At 42.3% G+C, this 24,220-nt stretch overlaps 1 protein-coding gene across 6 annotated transcripts in view; it reads left to right on the top strand.

Moving 5' to 3' along the window:
- The window catches only part of TEAD1 (TEA domain transcription factor 1), a 275,134-nt gene that overhangs the window by 240,521 nt on the left and 10,393 nt on the right, over positions 1 to 24,220 (top strand). For all 6 annotated transcript variants that reach the window (NM_001435256.1, NM_001435255.1, NM_001435257.1 and 3 more), the window contains 2 exon segments: positions 16,732 to 16,872; positions 19,738 to 19,890. In NM_001435256.1, the coding sequence (NP_001422185.2) occupies positions 16,732 to 16,872; positions 19,738 to 19,890 (294 nt within the window).

Genomic DNA, 24,220 nt, shown 5'->3' with positions numbered 1-24,220 from the left:
ATTTTACTTCTCCGTACACTAGCTGATAGACTCGTGGATTGTTTCCACTGTAGACTTTTATAAATAATTTTACTACAAGGTCTCTGTGGACAAGTCTTTGTGTGGACCTATGGTTTTATTTTTCTTGGGTAGCTATGCAGGAGTGGAGTGGCTGGGCCATATGGTCACTCCGTGTCTGGCATTGTAAGAAATTGCCAAAACCGTTTTCTAAGGTGGTTATACACATTACAGCCCCACAGGTGAGATATTAGGGGCTCTCCTCCTTTGACCATTATGTCTACAAGTATTCGGAAAGGGAGGGATGGCAGTGAATATTATAGATGAGGGGCTGCTGAGAAAAGGGACATGTACGGCTAGTTCAGGTGCATCAAGGTGCTTTGCAACTGGGTCTTCACTGGTATGTGAAACACAGATGTGTGGAAAAATGAGAAAAGACAGGAACCAGGGTTCCTTTGTAACAATGGTAAGGAGCAGTCAGTGGTTTTAACAATTTTTGAGCTGAGAGAGTAATGGGATCCTTTGTCGTGGCACAGCAGTTTTCTCTGCATTTTGCCTTTTTCATTGTTATTTAACTTTTCCCTCTCATGACAGTCTCCTGTTTCTTCCCTTTCTCTAACAATTTAGTTCTACTGCATGCATCATTACAAACAGAGGAAAGTGAATTTGCTGTAATAGGAGGGAAGGGGCTTCACTCTTTTGCAGCAGCAGCATATGACTGTGGCCATTCATGAGATGCTCCGTTGAGCCAGGCAGAACCACAAACTTGGTGTTATTTAATCCCTGTGAGGTACAATTCTTCCTACTTTCCACATAGAGAAACTGAGTCAGGGAGAGGCAAAGTGACTTCTGCACACAGCTAATCTATGCCAGATCTTCTGGACTCTAGAATCCCTGTGCTTTCTATAGCATCTGTGCACAGAAGCCAGTATGGCAGTTGAAGTGAAACAGCATAGCTTCTCTGGGAAGGCCTGTCATTTTAGGATCTTCGAGTGTCCGTTTACTTGGGCACCAAGGTGAGTTGACTACTGTTACCAAGAGGTTCAGGTTGGATCCTAAGTCTTACCCAGGTAGCTGCCTGGGGAGTGAACAGCCCCATAGTTTTCACATGTTTAGAAAGCTATATCAATCTTCTGTACAGTCTTGGCAATACGTTAATTCTTAATTCACTCTTAAATACAACATGAATATAGCCTAATGTGATACTTGTTAATGTAGTTTCAACAAAGGAATGCATTAAATCTGGCACCCTGCTTTTCTTCCTTATCCAGAGCCCTTCTCTGTTCCTGGATGTCATTATGTTCCTAATTGCAATTTTAATGACTACTTAATATCCTCTTTACCGGGTATATCATAATTTAACTAGTATTATTAGGAATTGATAATAGGCTTTGTGTGTGTGTGTGTGTGTGTGTAGATACGTGAGTTTGTGTGTAAATCACCAAGTTGTTTTCTAAAAGAGTCAAGTAGTGAGTTTACCAAGCATTCATCAGCATTACATAGTGTAACACAAACATAGTTTAAAACAAAACAACCTTCTCTTGTCACTTTGATTTTTGGATTCCTTTACATCTGCAGTTATTTTTTTTTTTTCTTTCCACTCAATGTTTAAACCTTTCTCATTCCCTATAGAAGCAACTATTAATAAGATTAAATACACTGTATTCCCTCAATTCTAAGACATATGCTTGTTCCCATTTCAGCAGTTCTAGAAGTGGCTCAGGGGGTTACAAACCCAACTGGTATCTGTGAGGACACGGGTTCAATCCCTGGCCTTGCTTAGTGGGTTAAGGATCTGGTGTTGCCCTGAACTGTGGTGTAGGTCTCAGACACAGTTGAGATATGGCTTTGCTTTGGCTGTGGCATAGGCAGGCAGCTGCAGCTCTGATTGGACTACTAGCCTGGGAACTTCCTTATGCTACAAGTGCAGCCCTAAAAAGAAAATGAAGGGGAAAAAAAAAAAAAAAAAAAGAATAAGCTCCTTGCCTACCCTGATAACAGAGGGGCAAGTCATGATATGGTTATTATTACCTGCCCTTGTGACCCTATGCAATGCAGAAGGCATCTCACCACCTCCGTGTCACCTTAGTTATTTGTACTATATTGTAACCTTCAACTGTACTTATTAACTTAAATTGAATCCCTAATTAAAATGTCTCAGAAAAATTATAGCTCGATGCAGCACTGAAATTGTTAATTATGATTGAGGAGGAGTATAGAACCAGATTTGCGATAAGTGAGGCCGACATTTTGCACTGGCAGAAAATCATACTTCTTATTTTCCTTATAAAACAACCATCAGATGCTGTGTAGGCTCTAGGAAGGGAAGATGTCCACCCACAAGTGGACAGCCGTGCTGCATTTCAGTATTGAGATCCGTGCAGATGGTTGCCAGTCATATGGCAGACAGTGCAGCTAATTTAAAGTAAAATGTCAACCGTCTTAGAAATTGATGGTATGGAATCGCCAAAGCTAGAAGAGGTGGGCATGATTCAATCATGTACCCAAGTATAGCTTGCAGCTCACTTGCAGAAGAAGTTTGTTTCCAGCCACCTGTAGTTTATTTGAGGGAGTAAACAAAATGATGGGTTTAAGTGCAGTGAAACGAGTATTTTTGGAGGGGCATCAAAATTCTACTCTCTGTCCTAATAGTGCTCAGGAATGTCAAGCTTGGGACACTGGTTCAAAGAAAGCCACGTGTTACTAACATGTTACTTATAAACGTGACACCAAAACTGTTCAGAAGAATCATTAGGGTGATGGAGGCTTACTCTCAAAGTTTGGAATAATAAAGTTATGAAAAAGAAACCGAATGGAGCTGTATAATGTTGTCAAGAAACAAATCCATCTTTTTGGCATGCGGAAGTTCCCAAGCCAGAGCAGTAACAATGCCAAATCCTGCACTGCTAGGCCACCAGGGAATGCCAAGAAACAAATTCCTAATGTATAATTATAATATTTCTTTTTTTCTCTCAAATCATTACTAAATTAGTGGCATCTTCGACATGAGGACAGGAGTCTGCTGGTGGCTCAGTGGGTTGAGGATCCAGCATTGTTCCTGCTGTGGCTGAGGTCACTGCTCTGGTGCAGGTTCAGTCCCTGGCCCGGGAACCTCCACATGCCACAGACACAGCCAAAAAAGAAATCAAGATATATCCCATGTTACCCTATGGCTATTTATTTATGCTTTGCTTTTTAAAATGCATAGAATTATGATCATGCAGTGTAAACAATTAACAGTATATTCATAGTCATTCAACTTACTTTCGTAACCTATTTTTCTAGGGGAAGACAAAGTAAGGCTAGTTTTACCAACAAGAGCAGATGTGAGAAGATATTATACAACATAAATGGGAAGCGAGTTATCTGGAAAGAAGGCAGCTTTTAGAAGATGCTTTTATCTTGGTAGGAACGAAATCGCATTTGTTGGACAAAATGACAGGCACTATAAATAAAACAACTGGGCTTTATTTAAGGAGAAGAAACTGGATGCACATGTAAACTGGCTGAATGGACCCCCTCCGGAGGTTTAGCCTGTTTCTAATTGGATTCTGCGTGATTTAGGCTGGAATTGTAGACTTGCGTCTGTCATTTGGAACCACACGTCCCTGTTGCTATGCACGGAAGAGGACGTTAGCAAAATGGAATAATTTGCTCCCCACGTGTTTTAAACTGCTATCAATAAGGAAAGGGCTTTTCAGTTCAGCAAATTTTCCATTTCTTTCTGCCTCTAGCTCATCTCACAATGGGGTGAAGTTCTGAAATTCCATGAACGATAGGAAGTGATGGAATGATGTCATGGAAGGAAGATTAGCAAGAAATACCAGCATATTCAGAGATAATAAATTTTCTTTGGTAGATTGTGACTAAATGACTTTCTTCACTGGGAGTCAGTTTTTTGGAAAAGTCATCTCTGGATAGCAGGTTCTGATATTTCATGTAGAAGGATTGGGGGCAGGGTGGTCCATGACCTTGTATATCCATCCATTTTGGTTTGGTTTCATGAGAAAAATATCTGGAACTTGTCAGTGCACTTCCTGCATGGACAGCTGTCTGTTATTGCTTCCTTCCTGTTTTCCCAATCCCCTGCCCTAAGCCTTTCCTAGGGAGCAAGCATCCTATCTATAGCATGTGTTTATCCAGCACTGTAAAGCATATAGCATTTATGGCATTTACAGGAGTGTAAAGCATATAGTGTGAAAAGTGTATAGCAGATTTTCAACAGGTTTTTGTTTGGGGTTTTTTTTTTTTTTTTTTTTTTTTTTTTTTTTGCTTTTTTTAGGACCGCACCCAAGGCATGTGGAGGTTCCCAGGCTAGGGGTTGAATCAGAGCTGTAGCTGCTGGCTTATGCCACAGTCACAGCAACGCCAGATCCAAGCTGCATCTTCAACCTACATGGTAGTTTGTGGCAACACCGGATCCTTAATCTATTGAGCGAGGCCAAGGATCAAACCCACATCCTCATGGATACTAGTTGGATTCGTTTCCACTCAGCCACGACAGGAACTCCCTCAACTTTTTAAATTTGTTAGATGAAGAGTTATTTTATTTCTTTACAGTACACCTAGAGAAATTGCTGTACGTGGTATCCTATAACTGCCACTAGGCCAGCTCTGGTATTGTAGGCAGATATTGTAGACAACTGGCAGCTTGTTGAATAATGTTTCTCAAGGAATTTACTGAACAACGGTTGGAGGACACCTCAGGAAAGTCATACAAAAGCTTTTCCAGGCTCTCTTCTGAAGTTATTAGGTTCTTACAGAAATAATTTAATCATTTGCATTAGCAGTGAATATACACATCACTAGCCATTCAGCAAATATTGACTGAACTCTCCTTTGCTCCTAGAGAGCTAGGAAACAGACATGATTAAGAGGCAGACCTTAGGGTCTGGTGAGGGATGGCAGACACACAAGCAGGTGAATGACAGTGCCGTGGGATTGGAGCTATAATAGAAAAGTGGAAGCTCAGGCGTAGAAGAAGGAGCCCTTTCTGCCTGAGAACATTCGGAAGGCCTCACAAAGACGTGGCATTTGAGCTGAATATTGAAAGAATTTCATCAGTGCAAGAGGAGTGGGGAGGAGTTTTCAGGGGAGGTGGATGCTTGTACAGAGACCAGGAATCCTACTGGGAGTTGGCAGAGGGTCCTCGTAGCTGCTGAGCCTTACAGAACCTGGAGAATGGTGAGAGGTGAGGGTGAAGATGTTGATCTCCATGGCTGTCACTTTTATTTAGAGAGGAGCCTTTCCGAATCCCCTGAAAACATAAAGCAGAACAGGACAGCTTGGAATATGGGAGCGGAAGCTCAATCTGCTTTTCCCTTCAATCCCTTAACCTCAATGTCACCACAAATTCCTTTTTTTTTTTTTTTTTTTTTTCTTTTTAACCTTGAACTCTTCAAGGATATCTAGGCACAATCTAAATTGGGAGTTCCCTTAACCTCGTGGGAGAATCCATCTGACAGCTGTTCCTCTAATGCTTTCTGTCCTGGGTCATCTGGCTCAGTGGTTGCTAACAAAGCCAAGGTCAGGGGTCCATTCTTTCCTGCATGGGGCTGTTTAACTCTGCTCCCTGCCCTGGTTACAGGCTGAGATGCTAAGCCACTGTGTCCCTAAGAGCTGCTGCTAACCAGCGGTCCAGGTCCAGGGGAAAGCGACACAGGTGGTGCAGCTGTACCTCCTGGCTTTTATCCTGTTCCTGGAGGCACAGTTAGCTTCACACTGTAACCATCACCAAGAAAAGCCTGGGAAGGAAAGAAGCAGCACAATTGGAGGTGGCTGCTTATTTCCAGACCCAGTTTTGTGAGGAATAAGTGGATTACTTGGACGTAGTCATAAACCACCCTCACCCCAGGATCTTGGTCAGTTGTCTACATACATAGACCCCTGCTGGTGTGTGGAGTTCCCTCTCCGTGTCGGTGGAGAGCCAAGATATATCCTCCCCATTCGCTCCCATTTTAATTGACTGTTTACATTACACAAGCAAGAGAGGCTTATTAAATAGCATTTCCAAAGACTATAAAAAAGTGAGATCCCTGGCCCCCAGCAGCCCTGTATCTTTCATGACTTTTTATACACATCTACCAGCATTGTACACACATCATTTGTTTTTCCAAAAAAAGTATTATGCTCCATGTGCCATTCGGCAGCTTCATTTTTTTCCCCCACTCAAAAATATTTTGAGCATAAGATGGCTCCTTGCAGCAATGAAAATTTGAGGTTAAGTCCCAGTTTTTTGTTACTCTTTTTGGTAAAGGTGAATTGTTAGAAGAGTTGCCAGATTTAACAAATAAAACTACGAGCCACCCAGTTAAATTTGAATTTCAGGTAAGCAACGTAGACTTTTGTAGTGTCCGTCTGTCCCATGCCATCTTTGGGACATACGGATACTGCCAAAAGTATGTTGTTTATCTAAAAATCAATTTTAACCAGGCGGCCTGTATTTTATTTGGCAGCTCTACACTTGTTCATTGATTGATTTGTTGTTGTTCTGTGAGTGACTTTTCATACACAAAACCTCCAGACCAGAAAACAGCGCTGTTTTCTGGTCTGGAAAGGGTGGTCGATGGCCGTGTTTGCACACCTGATGAATGTGCTGGGTTGGGGGCCAGCTCAGCTGGGCGCCCAGGGCTCATTAACTGCCTCCCTTGGTGAGAACCGATGGTTCCGTGCAGCTGCTGTGGACTAGGGGCCGAGACCTTGGCTCTTTCATCCCAGCTACTGTGTGAAATTACCAGTGACGGTTACCTGAAGTTGTATGGGTGATATTAATTGAATTTTTTTTTTAATGAGTGCCGTTATTTGTAGGAATTTGCAATGCAAACAGCCTCCCTTTCAAAAGGTACATATTGTAATTAGAGCAAGCTTTTAAGATTCTTTGAAGTACTAAATGTTGATGAAATTCAAATGGGGTGCCGATCTGCACTATAAAGGGGCTCTTGATGGTTTTGTACAATCTTCTATTTTGTAGATGTAAATATATGCCATAATTAGTGGGAAGTAACTTGAAGAGTGGGGCTGGGTTTATTCCCATTATTATTTGAAACAGCTGTGGATGGAGCACTACTGTGTCCTATTGTTGTGTTGGGCAGGGGCACGAGGGCCCAAAGTGAACACACTCAAAGTCTCCCATCCCTTTGGGCAGCTTTCTTGCACGGTTATCCCAGCTTCCAGCACTCCAAGCCACTGATGCCATTGATGGTGGCTTCAGGGGTCGTGGCCAGGGGACAGATGCATGCAAATGAGGCAGGTGGGAGAGTTGAGGAGCAGCCAGCAACCTCAAGACCCCCCTCCCTGGGCCACCTCATGGGGCACGTCCCCCTGAGGGCTCTCGGCCCAGGGCAGAGTGATTGTCCTTTGGCTCCTGGGGGAGCAGCTGCAGGGCCCGTGTGGTGCCCTCCCTGGCTGAGCCTCACCATGTGGCAGGCCTGGACGGCCGCCCACGACAGGGCCCAGCTCCCAGTGCCGCCTGCCAAGGAGCCAGATGCTGCCATTGGAAAAAATTGCTTCACAATTTGAAATCTTGGTCCTTTGATCATTGCTCAGAAAGGATGAAGACGAGAGGTTCAAAGTGGTGGTTTGAAAATGCCAGCGTCTCCTTGCATCCATCAGTGCCTATTATACTGTCTCTTGTCAGGGACAATCCTCTTGATGTTTTCATTTTTGCAACCAAGTAATTCCTGCCCAGCCCTTCCAAGCCCTCTGGGTGGAGGGAGTGTCTGCAGCCTGCTGCTCCTTTCCTGACCCAGTGCCCCAGCCCTCCCCTGTCTTTGGGGTGATCCTCTTCCTCTTGCTTTTGCAGGCCTTTTCCCTCTGAAGCCGGTGACAGAGTCACTGTCATTAGCCAAATGCTGCCTCTGCATGAGCCACGAATTCCATTCTGCACTGGGTAACCCCATCAGGCACGTCCCTGTCCTTGGGCTGCCTGGAGCCAGGTTTCCAGAGGCCTGAGATTTGGCAGAATCCATGTCCCAGCCCAGCCCTCTACTCAGAGTACTCAGGATCCTACGTAACTGAGCTAGGCCTCGTTTTTTCTCACCTATGAAATGGGATGAATCATTCTTTGAAGAAAATTGTTTTTAATTTTTTTTAAAAAACTTCAGAAGTTCCCTTCATGACTCAGTGGTTAACGAACCCACATAGGATCCATGAGGATGAAGGTTCAATTTCTGGACCCCCTCAGTGTGTTAAGGATCTGGCATTGCCGTGAGCTATGGTGGAGGTCGCAGATGCAGCTCAGATCCAGCATGCCTGTGGCTGTGGCTGTGGCTGGCAGCTGTAGCTCCAATTCGACCCCTAGCCTGGAAATTTCCATAATCTGAAATTAAACAGTGGAACACATTGTAAAAAAAAAATGGTCTTACTGAATGAGAGGCAGTAGAGGGAAAACCAGGCTGAAGTCTTGACTGGTTACTTGCATGTTTCAGCTGCAGGGGTAAAGTAACACATGGGAGGGAAGGATTATTTAGGGACATTTGATGTTTCACTTTTTTGTTTCCTGGTTGTCTGGTGCAGTCAGCTTTCTCTGCCTGACATTGTAACCTGCTTCTACTTCGACCTTATACTGCTTTCCAAGTCTTGCCCACAAATAGATCCCCAAGTCTTTCATTCATTCCACACACATTTATTAGTGATGGCCTTTTTTAATCTCCAAACACAATTTTATAGCATCTCTGATCATATGTTTGTGGGAAAGACGGTAGTTTTATATCTGTCTCAGCACTTAGGCCTAAAACCTAAGGCTTGTTAAAAATTCACAAATAGGAAAATGCACTGATCAGATCTTTCTGTTTTTGAAAAACGCCATTGCTGCTTCAGTGCTGTACACCTGGTAAGTGTGGATTGGGACTCAGTCTGACTGTGGCTAAAAAGGTTTTATCTTGTTTGTTGATTATGAACCACCATCTACTTTGTTTATTAATTTATTTTTGCTTTTTAGGGCCGCACCCGAGGCGTATGGAGGTTCCCAGGCTAGAGGTCTAATCGGAGCTGCAGCTGCCGGCCTACACCACAGCCACAGCAACGCCAGATCCTTAACCCACTGAGCAAGGCCAGGGCTCAAACCCGAAAGCTCATGGTTCCTCATCAGATTCATTTCCACTGCGCCACAATGGGAACTCCAACCACCATCTACTTTAAATCGTGTTTCTGTATATGTGACTTGAGGCTCTGTCTTTGCCTCTGTCCTGGTCTGTGTTGAAGTCCATGAGTTGATAGGAGTGGCTGTCGTTTATGTGGCACACGTGTCATTATTCAGATGCGTCTCATATGTGTTCTCTCCTTATTGCCATGGTGGCCCTTGGAAAAGGGTCTTCTCTGAGGTTAGAGACGAGGAGAGTGAGACTCAGAGGAGCGGCCACTGTCCACAAACCACAGTGCCCGTCAGGTGTCTGAGATGAGATGACGACAGATGAAGAGTCAGAACTCTCAAGTCTCTGGACTAGATGGGAGGGAGGTCTGAAGTCAGGTTGGAGCTTAATAAAAATAAATGTTGAAATTGGGTCCTAGGAAGCAGGTAGGACCCAAAGAACGTTGTGAGGGAGAAGCAGGAGTGGAAAGATGAGACAGAGAGGGAAGTCAAAGAATTGCAGCTGTGCGATTCCAGGAGGCAGAACCCCAGGTCCAGGTGGGAGCTCTGGGAAGCCCACTGCGACTTAACGGGTATGGGAGGCAGTCCAAGTCCTTACGACGGTGTCGGAGATGTGTTACATCACGTGGAAAGGGGAAGTTGAGGTTGCCAATAGCAGATAGGGAAATATCTTGGGTTATGTGCATGGGCCCAGGGTGATACAGGGTTCTTAAAAGTGGCTGAGGAAGGCAAAAGAACTCCAGAGAGATGACAGCTGGCAGTGTGAGGACTCAGCCTGGCTGGCTTTGAAAATGGAGAAAAAGACTAAGAGGTGTGGAATGGGGAAGCTGGAGGAGGCAAAGAATCAGCTCCTCAGAGCCTGCAGAAGGAATGCAGCTCTGCCAGTACCTTGATCTTAGCCTGGTGACACCATCTGGATGTCCAGCCTACAGAAATAGAAGATCATAAATCAGTGGTAGTTTGTTAAAGCAGCATGAAAAAACTAGCCTAACAGGAAGAGAACTAACAATTCGGTCTTCCTGGGGCACGGTAAATATTTTAAAGTACTGATTTTCCTGTATCTGAAGGTGTTTAGCCAGAAGGCACCACAGATCAGGAGATGGCAGGAAGGATTTCTGCATGGGGTGTTAGGAGGGAGAGCTGGCCCCCGAATCCAGTTCATTTTGCCAGTATTTTTGTTTGTTTGTTTCATTTTAGAACATGGCCTATGACCTGCTAGGGAAGGGAGATTTTCCCTCTACAGCCCTCTTGAGTTCTTGTGGCTGGACTAATAATGAAGTTGACACAGGACAGATTAACAGGAGAAAAACACGTTTTTCATTCATGGCAAGTGGCAGTCACAGAGAAGTGGGGCCTAAACAGTGGTCAAAGCAGGCAGCTTTTATACTTTTTAGACAAACAAATTTGGGAGGAGTTGACAAGACAAAGAAACTTAGGCTTTGGGTGCTTCATTAGTGAAGAATCTAAACAGAGTTTGGGCTTGGGGTAGTAAATTTAGAAAGTAACAAGGCTTGTTTAATATGCTTCCAGGCCCCAAATCCCCTATCTCTGACGATAAGGGTGTCCTTCTACCTCCAGATGCAAAGAGTATATATTTCACATGAGAGACTCATTTCCTGCTTTCTGGCAGACAGAGGGAAGGGTCCAAGTGTCCCTTTTCCATTCGCTGTTTCTAAGTAACTTTAATTCAAAATATCCAGTATTGCCCTTGAGACACTTTTTGGGACACCCTGCCCTGGGCCTCAACAGCTGGCTTGTCCCCAAAGGATAGGATATAGTTTGAATTTGCAATTTGTTGGGAAGATAAGACTGCTGGGTTTTAGTTGTTTCTTGGATGTTTATGTTTATTTGCATTTAGAAAATATTCTGTGTACAGATGCAAGCTGATTGGGCAAAAATAGTTTGTATGTCTGATACTAGCCCTTTTTTTTTCCTCTCATTTTCTTGCCTTCAGAACTACATGAAATAGGCTTGCCTTGAGTTATCAGTTGAGAAAAATGAGTCGAGAGGGTGGGTAATGAACTCAGCACAAATCCTAGACTCGTTTCAGAGGTTGCCTTCTCTGTTGTTGATTTCATGCTAGCATTCTTCTTTGATATTACCTTTGCTCCACAGGAGTTTGGTGACCACATTTCTTTGTGGAATAATCATAATATCATCAGCTGACAGATAATTACTTTTCGCATCAATACCTCCTCCTAGAAAATTCCCAAGGAACAGCTGTGATATGGTTGGATGGCCACATAATTATTTTCCATGTTCAAAAGTAATTGCAAAGCACTTGTAATAGTAAATTACTTATGTACTGTTAGTTGAGAAATAAAATCTTTTAAAATCTAATCTATTAAAATACATACTAATAATTAAATACAAAATTTTCTCAAAGCTTTTTCTTTTTTTTTTTCCTTTTAGAGCCACACCCATGGCATATGGAGGTTCCCAGGCTAGGGGTTGAATCAGAGCTGAAGCCAATGGCCTACACCACAGCCACAGCCACACCAGATCCGAGCCATGTCTGTGACCTACGCCACAGCTCACAGCAACAGTGGATCCTTAACCCACTGAGTGAGTCCAGGGATTGAACCCGCATCCTCATGGATACTAGTCGGGTTTGTTAACCTCTGAGCCATAACGGGAGCACCTCAAAAAAATTTTTTTAAAAGCAAGGTCATTCAAAAATCATCTGTTCCTCATATCTAAATGAATGCTGAAAATGCACACAGATCTCATAACCAGCAATTCTGCTTCTGGGAACACCCAGCAGGAGTGCATATGTGTGTTCATCAAAAGGATATTCCAGGAATTCCCATTGTGGCTCAGTGGAAATGAATCCAGCTAGTATCCATGAGGATGCCAGTTCCATCCCTGGCCTTGCTCAGTGGGTCGGGGATCCTGCGTTGCCGTGAGCTGTGGTGTAGGTCTCAAGACGCAGCTCAGATCCTGAGTTGCTATGGCTGTGATATTGGCCGCAGCTGTAGCTCCGATTCAACCCCTAGCCAGGGAACTCCCAGGCCCTAAAAAGAAAAAAACAAAAAAACTAACCCCTAGCCTGGAAACTTCCATATAATGCAGGTGCAGCCCTAAAAAGCAAAAAAAAAAAAAAAAAAAAAAAAAAAAAATTATGGTGAATGCCATTCCAAACATGAGTAACATTTTGAAAATGTGTATTCTTTTGTATGTTTCTGTGCTTGATTTATATTTTGTATTTTAAGGGTACTAGTTTCTTTACACTGTTAAGTCTTTTGCTTGTCAAAAATAATGCCACTGCATTGTGCCAAGTGAAATAAGTCAGAGAAAGAAGAATACTGTATGATATCACTTATCTGTGGCATCAAAAAATACAAGTGACTATAACAGAAAAGAAGCAGACTCACAGATGCAGATATCAAACTAGTGGTCACCAGTTTGTGTGTATGGGGGTGGGGGAGGGCAAAATATAGGGGTGGGAGGTACAGACCACGGGCTGTAGGATAGGCCCTGGGATGCTTTGCACAACACGGGGAATGTAGCCAATATTTTATAGTAACTGTAAATGGAAAGTAACCTTTAAAATTTGTATAGTAATAATAATAGTAATGCTGAAATGAATAAAGTGAAAAATGGAGCATTAAAGAAATGAAAGAGAAGACCACAGTGTGCCTAGGAAGTTGCGGTGTAGCTCTTAAGAAACCTCTCTCCTGGTTAAGTCACTGATATGAATTGAGACTGATAGTTTTTTAAAAATGACCCAACTTCATATACTCCCGTGTTGACTCCCCCGCCCATTGCTCATTTCCCCGTGTTCCTTCCCAAACTCCACTCCTTACACCACACGCCAAACAGGTTTTGTTTGTTCGCCAGTCTTTCACAATGCCTTGATTAGATCAAAATAATGAGTTTGTTAAAATTGCCGTATTAGTTAACAGTGTATAGCCCATTAATTCTCATTTTCAAAGATGGAAATTTTTAAAAGTTGAATGAAGAGGAAAGAAAAAGTAATTTGTCATGTACCCTTTCTGCTCCACCTAACTCATTGCATTATTGTTGGGAGGCATCCTATATATTCATCAGTTGAGCATGTGTTACATTCTGGTGCATCTGTGTAATAGAATCGTATGCCGCCACTAAAACGTGTAGATCTTCAGTTTTTTAAAGGGCCATTCTTTTAAAAACTGGGATTCTGCATCAGTACTATATGAGCCCTAAGAAATAGAAATTTTTTTTTTTTTAATCTTTTTAGGGCCGAACCCACGGCATATGGAGGTTCCCAGGATAGGGGTTGAATTGGAGCCATAGCTGCCAGCCTGCACCACAGCTACAGCCACGTAGGATCCGAGCCACATCTTTGACCTATACCACAGCTCATGGCAATGCCGGATCCTTAACCCACTGAGTGAGGTCAGACATCGAACCCACATCCTCATGGACACTAGTTGGGTTCACTAACCACTGATGGGAACTCTCTAGAACTTCTTAAATACATATATTTAAAGCCAGGTTTAGAAGAATGCTACAGTTTGTGCAGAAAAGAGGCAATGTGTATGCTTGAACATATACCGCTATCTCTGAAAGGATACTAGAGAAACAGATAATGCTAGTCACCTAGGGAGGCTGGAAAGTTCAGAGTAGAAATAAAATGTGTACTCTTTTTACATTTTTTTTACTTACCACATGCATGTTTTTATTTAAAGAAAAAAAAAAGCTTTTTTACAAAACTAAACCTTGTTGGCACAAACTACATCATAAAAGTAAGAGCACCAGTCCCACAAAGAACATCACTGAATCCTACCCCCACAAAACACATGGGCCACTTCTCAGAGCCTGTGTTCTCAGCTGGTGGCAGAACCAGCTCCAAGTTCTTGAGGCCCATATTTAGTTCACAACAGGTGGCCACTTTTGGAAGGCTGGATGATAGCTTTGTCAGAGCTCCCGTGTGCCTAGGGTATATTGGTATCTTTCTTCTCTCTCTCTCTCTCTCTTTTTTTTTTTTTTTTTTTTTTTTTTAATTTTAAGGCCACACCTGCGGCATATGGAGGTTCCCAGGCTAGGGGTCAAATCAGAGCTGTAGCTGCCAGCCTACACCACAGCTCATGGAAGCGCCCAATCCTTAACCCACTGAGTGAGGCCAGGGATGGAACCTGCATCTATGTGGATGCTAGTCAGATTCGTTTCCACTGTGCCATGACAGGTATCTTTTTCCACTCTGGGCTGGAGCCCAGATAGACCCAGGGACCTCCTCAGCCTTGAGTAGCTCAGGTACAGAGCTCAGTGTAAGACCTCCACTGTTCCCCCCTAAACTGCTCTTTCATGGAGTCAAGTGTCAAACCTTTGAATGTGAGAAAAAGGCATATCCGGGCATTTTTAATTATTTGCAGTTTATGCCCCAAAATTCCAAAAACCAAAATGTGAGGACACGTTACTAAATTTATAGATAATAAAAAACTGGACAAGTACAAGTAAAAGCAGATTGGATTCCAATAACTAGAGCTGGACACTGGTTGTTAGGAGCTATTAGAAGTACCCAGGGAAAGTTAATTACTATAATCGAACACTTAATTTAGCTTTGAATTTCCCTTGGCACATAAGAAAAGTGGATATAAAGTATATGGTCCTTTTCATGTGAAGCCAGGAGATCTGAAGTTGTGCCTAAGGAAATGGACATTTTCCTGATAATTCAAGAAGGAAATTCAAATGTTGATCCTTATTTAAAATATATATAGGATGACTCAAGCCTTCATGGTGCTTAGCGCCTGTCAAGGTATTAAAAAATAGCTAGTCAAGGGGTTCCCGCCGTGGCACAGTGGAAATGAATCCAACTGGGAACCATGAGGTTGCAGGTTCCATCCCTGGTCTCGCCTAGCAGGCTAAGGATCTAGCATTGCCATGAGCTGTGGCGTAGGTCACAGATGTGGCTCGGATCGTGCGTTGCTGTGGCTGTGGTGTAGGCCAGCAGCTGTATGTAGCTCCTATTAGACCCCTAGTCTGGGAACCTCCATATGCCGTGGGTTTGGCCTTAAAAAGCAAAAAAAAAAAAAAGAAAATTAGCTAATCAAAATGTGCCAGCCCCCACAAAATGTAGTCTTACTATGTATCAAATCCACTTCTCTTTCTGCAGCCACCCCAGTAGTCCAGGCATCATGTCTCATTTAGATTGCTTCAAGCCTCCTGGTCCACCGCTGTGGTCACAGGGGTGCCTTTCTGAATTGCAAATCACTGACCCTATCCTATGTACTTAAAAACTCCTAGGTCTCCTGGTTTGAGGATATAAGACCCAAGCCCTTCCACCTCCCCACCCACCCTCTGTCCCTTGCTGTCTCTATTCCAGCCTTGTTTTAGTCCTTGTTTCTGGCTATGCACCTTTGCCCACCCTTGCTTAAGCCAGGATCCACCTGCTCTTCTTCCTTTGGACCTGAGTGGCATCATTCTTGGAAGCTTCCCTGACCCCAGGGACTCCCTCCCCACTATCTGTTCTCCTGTTTCACTGTGCCTGTCTCAGGAGTGCTTGTTCCTGTTGTAATGTCTTCCCTCCTAACTCATAAGTTACGTGACAGCAGGGACTGGCTCATGTTCACTCGATCCCCAGCTCCATACCCAGTACCTGGTGTGCAGAAAAGAGCCAGTAGATATTTGAGGGGAGGGAACCATTCATCAGGGCCCAGGCTGCTGTAGCAGCCCCCCAGCCTCCCTCTGCAATGGACCCTATTCCATACTGAGACGTATCTCCTTAAATTGCAGCTCTGATTGCATCATTGCCTTGTGCACACTTTTCAGGGGTCCCCATTTCCAACAGGATTCAGTCCATGCCCTTTATTTAGCCCTCCCCAGGCTGAGCCCTTGTTGCATTTCCAAACTCGGTCCTCGCCTTCTCCTTAGTCCTTTCAGTATAGCCAGAGTGAAGCACCCCTGGCTACTTCTGGGTACAATATTCCCTCAACCCTTCTCTGAATGTTCAAATCTTAACCATCCTGAAAGTAAATACCCCTGGTTGAAAATAATGCCTTCCATTGTCTGAACTCCAAGTACCTTTGACATGGTATTTATTTTCTGTTTGGGTTAGAGCTGTTTTCTTTACCCATATTTCTTTCTGGTCCTATACAGTGTCTAGCATGAGCTTCACATAATAGGCAGTCATAAAAATATGTTAAATGAGTAGGAACTTGTACTAATTTTTTTGGCGTCTTTGTCAGCCCGTCTTTAATAGGAACCATTTCTCCTCTGGGTGCTGTCATTTGTAATGCAGTTTCTTTTTACATATATAGCAAATGGCCGGTCAGCAACACATTGTCCTATTCTTTTAAATAGATCTGCAGGTTAGTGAGTATGAATCCGATTTCTATGCTGCTTTCTGCACATATTTCAAAGACCTTATGAATCTTTTATTACAAGGATACACTGCATTATTCTATACTGAAGGCAAGAAAGTAAAATGAAATAGATACATGTAGCATGTCATTATTTCAAGGGAAGACTGCCCAAATTGGCACTGGCTTCAGAAAATAACCATAGAACTTGTTTCCAGCTGAGCATCACTCCCCACCTCTCCGAGCCACCCTGGCCCTCCACTGCCCTCCAGCCAGAATGGTGGAAGTCTCACCCTGATGATTCCTGCTTGTTGCCATGACTCCTGCTATGAGAGGTAACCCCCACCTCCATTTCATTTCCAACAGGCCGATTTAAACTGCAATATTCAAGATGATGCCGGGGCTTTTTATGGTGTAACGAGTCAATATGAGAGTTCTGAAAATATGACAGTCACGTGTTCCACCAAAGTTTGCTCCTTTGGGAAGCAAGTAGTAGAAAAAGTAGAGGTAAGTTGGCCTCTGTATACGGGAACCTTTGTTCAAGGCAGCCTCTTGCCTGCCTTTAAACCTAAACTGGGGCAGAGAATTTTACCTTTTTGGGTGTCTTCTTTTTCTCCCCCCTCTTTCTCCTGCAATTCACCCCTATTACGTCCAGGAATTTTCCTGGAGAAAATGCTATGGCACAGAGTTTTATAATTAAGCCTTTAATCCATTTGGCATATATTTCTGCATTTGTTGTGAAATAGGAGTCTGCTTATATTTTCTTCCAGATGATAGGCAGTTGTGTCCAAACTGTTTATTAAATGATTCACCCTTTTCCAACTGAGACACTCTGTCCCCTTTAAGTTACTGCGTATTCTGGGAGCTGTTACTGGAGTCTGTTCTGTCCCAGGATCGTGTTGATTTGATTACAGTGACTTTATAGCATGTACTGGTATCTGTTGGAGCAAGTCAATCTCACTACTCCTCTTTTTCATGTATTTTCTAGACGAATAACCAAATAGGTATTTGGTCCAAGTATGTACTGAAATATATTTAAAATAATTAAGATGGAGTGAAAATGGAAAAAGCAAAACCAAACTCAAGGCTTTAGGGTTTTGAAAGGCGGGTGCCAATCAGCTGAGGACCACCTTGGTTGTTATCAAGATGCCTGGCAGTGCCCTTGGACTTGGGGCAGGAGGGGCATCATGGGATGGGCAGCAGGGCCTATCTCTACCAGCTTCCAAATTATAAGATCACTTTTAAAATGCAAAGAAAAAAATCTTGTTTGAGCAACCAAATTGTAATTGCATTAGACTTAGCTGTTATTTGGGGATAGACTAATATATTAGTGTAATTAAATCTTTACAATTAAAAATCTTATCTACTTTAATAAGATTTTACAGTTTCCATATGTGGATTTATCCCTTTCTTGTTAAATATATCTCTAAATATTAATTATATAATTTAGTACAATTTCCAGTTTCTAGATTTTAATTATTAGAATAGAGGAAAGCTCTTGGTTTTTGCAAATCTGCATTATACCTCTGGTGGTCTGCCGCCCCACTCCCAAGAGATTCTTGGGTTTCCTCTGTATATACATTTAGGGATAGCAAAAAGGAAAGACTTTATTTTATCTCTTCTTTTCCAATGTTTGTGCCACCTTTATTATTATTTTCTCACCTTCTTTTCATTTGCTAAATCCTCCAATACATTTGTAAAAAGAAGTAAAAGAAATAGTGATGGTGAGTATCCTTGTATTGTCACCGATGTTAGTAGAAATAGCTTTGATGTCTTGACATTTAGAATTAAATCTATAAGTAGTTTTATAAGTGGTCTTTATTTTATATTTAAGTGCTTGCTTTCTAATCCTATTTTACCTAAAGAAGTTTTTATTAGTTAAGAGCTACAATATTTTATCAAATGCCTTTTCAGCAACTCTGACTATATGACGTTTCTCCATTTTGTTGACTTGATGAGTTAACACGTCTTGTGTATGAACCACCACAACATTCCCAAAGAAAGTCCTATTTTACATAAAATGTTTGCATCTCATAAGTGATATTAGTCTATGCTTTTCTTTTTACAATCTATCAAATTTCAGTATTGAATGTACATCAATTTAATAAAAATAGTTGTAATACCTACCTTTTTCTGTGGTATGGTGTAATTCAAGTAACATTGGAAATCACTGTTATTTAAAAATTACATGAAACTTGGCTGTGAAATCATTTGGTCTTTGGACCTTTTTCAGTGGTAGATTTCTAAACAGTTTTCAGAGTAATTCCACAGTAATTGACCTTTTGGAATTTTCTACTTATTTCAATTAGTAATTTGTATTTTGCTGGGAAATCATCCTGTCCTGTTTTCTTTGCTTTAATTGATTGACTGCCATAGAGTTACATGAAGTTAACCTTCTAAATCTTCTAATCAATAATGTAATTGTAGTTTTATCCCTTTTCTTTCTTCTTCTTAAGCTTGTGAAGGGTTTTTTTTAATTTCGTCTTTTTAAGGCACTAGTTTTTATATTGTCTGCATTTTCAATATCCTTTGCATTGATTTGAACTTTTATCTTTATTAATTTCTTATTCCTGGTTTTCTTTGGTTTCTTTGTGCCTTTGGTTGATTTTGTGGGGTTTATTAATTTTTAAGGTATGTATTAAATTCTGTAACTTTTCATCTTTAAAGATGAAGACATGAAGCTGCTTTCCTCCAGGTTATAGCTTCATTGAGTCCCGTGAGGTTAATGTAAATGTCTTTTTTTCCATTATTCTTTAGATAGTTTGTAATTTCTTTTTAAGTTCTTCTTTCTAAAGTATCTAAGAATGTCTTTCTTATTTTGAGTGCTTCAGTGGGATCCTCAAACTTCATGTACATATTAAAAAAATCTTAAAAAAAATTAAAGACATAAATAACTGGCAGTCAAGGGCTCATGATCAGTATGAAATATTTTTTCCTAAATCAAAGAAATTAGCTGCATTGATTGTTGGCCTGTGAGGTCTTGTCACAGTAAAGAAGAAGTATGTTCTTTGGGCTCTTTGAAGAATGTGACTAGCTGGGCTTGCTCTCACAGATTTCCAGGTAGAAAAATCGCTCAGTAGACAGTTATATTTTTTTTTTCTGACCTTCACTGAAAAACATCTATATAACTTTTCTTTAAAGCTATAATCTTTCCTGCTTTTGAAAATTTTTCCAGAAATATAATGGATTCTGAGTATGATGTTAAGTTTGGTGTTAGAAATTTTTTTTAAATTAAGTGAACCACGTAAGTAGTACAACATACAGCAGGTGATTCATGTTGCAAAAATAAGATGGTTTTACAGGCAATAATATCCTTTTCATCTATTTTGAAGTCACACGTTTGAGAATGCTCAACTCCTTTTTCCCTCACAGACGGAATACGCGAGGTTTGAGAATGGCCGATTTGTATACCGAATAAACCGCTCCCCGATGTGTGAATATATGATCAACTTCATCCACAAGCTCAAACACTTACCAGAGAAATATATGATGAACAGTGTTTTGGAAAACTTCACAATTTTATTGGTAACTGCTTTGTCTCTTTCCTGTTTTGTCAGACTCAGCCATGAGGCCAGAGCGGAAGGTGGCCTGGGAGGTGCTGGGATCTGGGCCAAGGGAATGGACTAGACTGTTGGGTTGGGCCCCAGGTGGGCAGTGAGCAGTAGAGTTCACACATCCACAGGGCAAACATGGCTTGGCTCGAGTCTGTGGAAGAGAAGGGGTCTCATCTGGCTGGGCTTTCTAAGCTTGGCAGAATTGGGATTTGGGAAGGGAAGGTGGAGGTAATAAAACCAGATTCTCAATTCTGGCTGCACAGTAGCAAGACCAGGGGAACATCTAAAAATCCCGATATCAAGATATCAAGGCTGGATCCCAGAGCAATTAAATCAGGATCTCAGACGATAGGACCCAGACATGTATTTTTTAAAGTTCCCTGGATAACTCCAGTGTTAACTATGTTTGAGTCTCAGCAGCACTGTGGTGTTCAAATCATAAATGAGGCAAAAGCTGAGTCTGCAGGTTTGCACCTCAAATATACCTAAACTCATCTCATGATGGATTTATAAGGCCTTATTATAAGTAACATACATTCATACAACAAAACATAAACTCTCAATACCAGGAGAAATATAAACTAGGATACAATGGCATAACCAGGAGTGGAGGGAGAATATTTATGGGCTAAAAAGTATGATCAAAACTTAATGGGCAGCTAAAGGGCAAGGAAAAAACAATGGTACACAAGGTCCATGATGGAAACATTTTCTAGTTCCCCTGGGCAATGCTCTCTGTGTGTGTTTTCCCCCTAATATTTAATGTTTCACACGGGAGTTTCATTTGGCGACTTAGGAAAGATAATAAAAAACAGTGCTCTCCTCAAAATCTACCTATAAAGTATGTAGTAATGGATTTCATAAGGCTCATTTAGAAAAAAAATTCCTTGATTAAACCAAGGCAAAATGTCAAAACAAAATTTGGCAGGAACAATTTTGCAAAAAAGGGGCAGAAGGACAATAATTGTGGTTAAGTATTCAGCACTCTAAAGGCCTGCTTACCAGAACTAGAATACTTAGAGCAGGAATTCCTGACCTGAACTTTTTAGATCCAGTGAGTGATTCTCAATCAGTGATGTGCTGATTTAAAAAAAAAAAAAAAAAAAGACTAGCTTCTTCAAAACCCTAATTTAGAGCTTTTGCCCATTTCTATGGTGTAAATATACTTCCCATGAGCAATTTCAGACTACCAATGGTTGTTTAGGTCATGAAATTCCTTTATATGTAACAATATCTTCAAAGCTAGTAGGAGCCAGCTCCTGTATACTACCGTAAAAAATAAAAATTAAAAAAATTAAAAACCTTCAGCATATCAGTTTCATTCAGGAAGATTTTTAAAATTCTGAAGGATGGGGACCAGCGTCATAGTTTTCGTTTATTTTTACTGCTCCCTGGGTGGTTTTGGTGTGCAGTCAGGTTGAGACCCATTGCTGTAGGGGGCTGGTAAGTGAGCCACAGGGAGGTTCAGAGTTCACAGACACATGATCACGGGCCTACAATTGGCAGACAGATAATTTTGCATATAATTTTCATTTGTTCCAAGGAGATTCTCAGTGGCTTCTCATATGTATCCATGTCCCTTTGAAACTTAGAAACTAGCAGCCTTGAAGAAAGTTTGGAAAGCATGTTCTTTAATAACTATTCATTAGTTATTAAATTTTTCTATAATGGTCTTCAGTGAAAATTGAGCAGTTCAAGGTGCTGGCAGCTACTTGTCATATAGGTGCTGTCTGTTGCTATTTAAGAAGAGACGGGTTGGAGTTCCGATTGTGGCTCAGTGGTAACCTGACTAGTATCCGCAAGGACGAGGGTTTGATCCCCAGCCTCACTCAGTGGGTTAAGGATCCGGCGTTGCCGTGAGCTGTGGTGTGGGTCGCAGATGCAGCTTGGATCCCGTGTTGCTGTGGCTATGGCACAGGCTGGTGGCTACAGGTCTAATTCAACCTCTAGCCTGGGAACTTCCATATGCAGTGGGTGGGGCCCTAAAAAGACAAAAAGAAAAAAAAGAAAGATGGGTCACCTTTATGCTCAGAGGAGCAGAAGGTGAGTGTGACATCTTGGTGGGGCCACCCTCCCTCTCTTGGAGGAAGTCCTAGCTGTTTCTTAAAAACCACTGAGACTGTTTTAGCACATTAAGGAATATGTCCTCAGTCCCTAAAACCTTACCTCAACAGCACAGCCAAGGTGAATATGACCTGGAAAAATCATAAGTATCTATTACCCACAAAATCCATGTTACCGTATTGGAAATGCTCTTTTGGAACATGTGACTTCATCCAGAGAACTTACCAGGTCAAATTTATTTTAAAACGTATCATTAAGCAACTATATAAACCTCTTTAATATGGAGAATTAGTAGCTTTCAATAGATATCTGCTAGAAAGAATTCAAAAAGTTGAAATTAAACTGGTACTCCTGGGTCATGAAAATGAAGACATCTCACTGATAAACAGGAAAAATAGTATTTTTCAGCACTTCCTCAGGGGTGGGTGTAGGAACTTCGCCAGGATGACAGCTGCTGGACCCAGTTGAAGGTGTTTTACTAGGTACATTGAATACAAAACCTGTGTCTTCAAGACCAGTTCCAGGCCTTCCTGGCTAATGGGCTAGACTCTGGTTTCATCAGGATGATTCAGGAATTGAGGTGATCCTATAAGTTTGGGGCCTTAATGATGGCGGTCAGACTGAGGAAGACAGCAGCTGAACTGTGGGCCAAGGATTCTATTCATCTTTTGAAGGCATGTTCACACATACAGGTTGCTAGAAATATTTTGTTCTTCTTTCCTTCTTCATCTCAAGCATGAAGCCTAACTAGGACATATTCCTTTATAGAAGGTTTGCTCAAAGCTAAGATAGATTAGAGGTCCCGGGCGCAGTGCTGAATACTTTGTAAATATGTTACAGAATTCTCATTTGCAGAACTTTAAGGTCATCTGTATTCCCATTTTATGGATAGGGAACATTAGGCCTCCCCGAGGTCACAACAGCCAGTGATAGACACAAATTAAGATTTCAGCTGATGAAGAAGACACTTTTTCAGGGTAGGTCATGGTCATGGAATGCGAAGACTCGGGTTTAGGACCCAGCTTTACTTTAGGACCTTGGGTAAGTCATTTAAAGTCTCCAGACCTCAGTTTCCTCAGTTTACAAATAGAGTGTTTGCGTCTGCCCTCTCCACCTCAAAGGTTATTGAGAATGTTTTCATTCATTCAGCTAAAGTATGGAAGAGTTATATAAGCTGCTGGAACACCTTGCAAATAAAACACAGTGCCTGTCCTCCGGGGGAAGCTGGGCCTGGTAGGGGGAACAAGGCAGGTAAACAGACAGTGACACTACAGGGTCATCATGGCTGTGGTGTTCTAGTAAAACAGACATCACGGACGCACAGAGCAGTTGAGCTGCCTGTAGCAGACACCTGTCGTTGAAGTGAGGTGGGGAATTCTCAAGGATGTTAAAAGAGGATGTTGAAGTTGCCTTGATGGATAAACAGGTATCTTTCAGATTTACCGATGGAGTTCCCGTTGTGGCACAGTGGTTAACGAATCCGACTCTGAACCATGAGGTTGTGGGTTTGATCCCTGCCCTTGCTCAGTGGGTTAAGGATCCGGCATTGCTGTGAGCTATGGTGTGGGTCACAGACGCAGCTCGGATCCCGTGTTGCTGTGGCTCTGGCATAGGCAGGTGGCTACAGCTCTGATTAGACCCCTAGCCTGGGAACCTCCATATGCTGCGGGAGCGGCTCAAGAAAAAAGGCAAAAAAAAAAAAAGATTTACTGAGAAAAGGTCCACTCGGTGGGTGCGGGGCTGTGATGAACTAGACCGGGGTGGGGGTGGGGCGGTCATCCTGGAGTCTGGTGAGGGAGGCAGGCATTCTCCAAGCCCAGGTAGTCACCAAATGAGTGGAACTGGATTGTGGTTGATGGCTGGTGGAAGAAGGTACATAGTGCCAAGAGAATGTGCAGTAGGAGGTCAGGGGTGGCTTCCCCGAGAAAGACCATTGAGAGGTGTCTGCCAGATGGATAGGCAGAGAGAGTAGGGCAGAGGACTGCATAGAGGTGGGGGAGTAGAATAGGAGGACTGGAAGCAGAGTGGTGACTGGTGTGGGAAGAAGGAGGGGGGCCAGCAGCAGTGTGCTGGCCAGGCAGGACCGGCCAGACTGGGCACAGTTTCCTTGGGTTTTAGGATGAGAATAGGTTTTCTCTTCCTCCTCAGGTTTTAAAGAGGCCATTCAGCTTTTAAGCAGGAATGTGTTGTCAGATGTACATTTTTTTCTACCAGGTTATTGTGACTGCTGTGTGCAG

This window comes from Sus scrofa, chromosome 2, assembly GCF_054392235.1.
Source record: "Sus scrofa isolate SSC_HxYL_T2T_F1_AM1 chromosome 2, Sscrofa_HxYL_maternal_Yorkshire_Landrace_v2.0, whole genome shotgun sequence".
Lineage (NCBI taxonomy): Eukaryota > Metazoa > Chordata > Mammalia > Artiodactyla > Suidae > Sus > Sus scrofa.
Note: the sequence above shows the minus strand (reverse complement) of the source record. Positions and strands in the feature narration are given on the sequence as shown.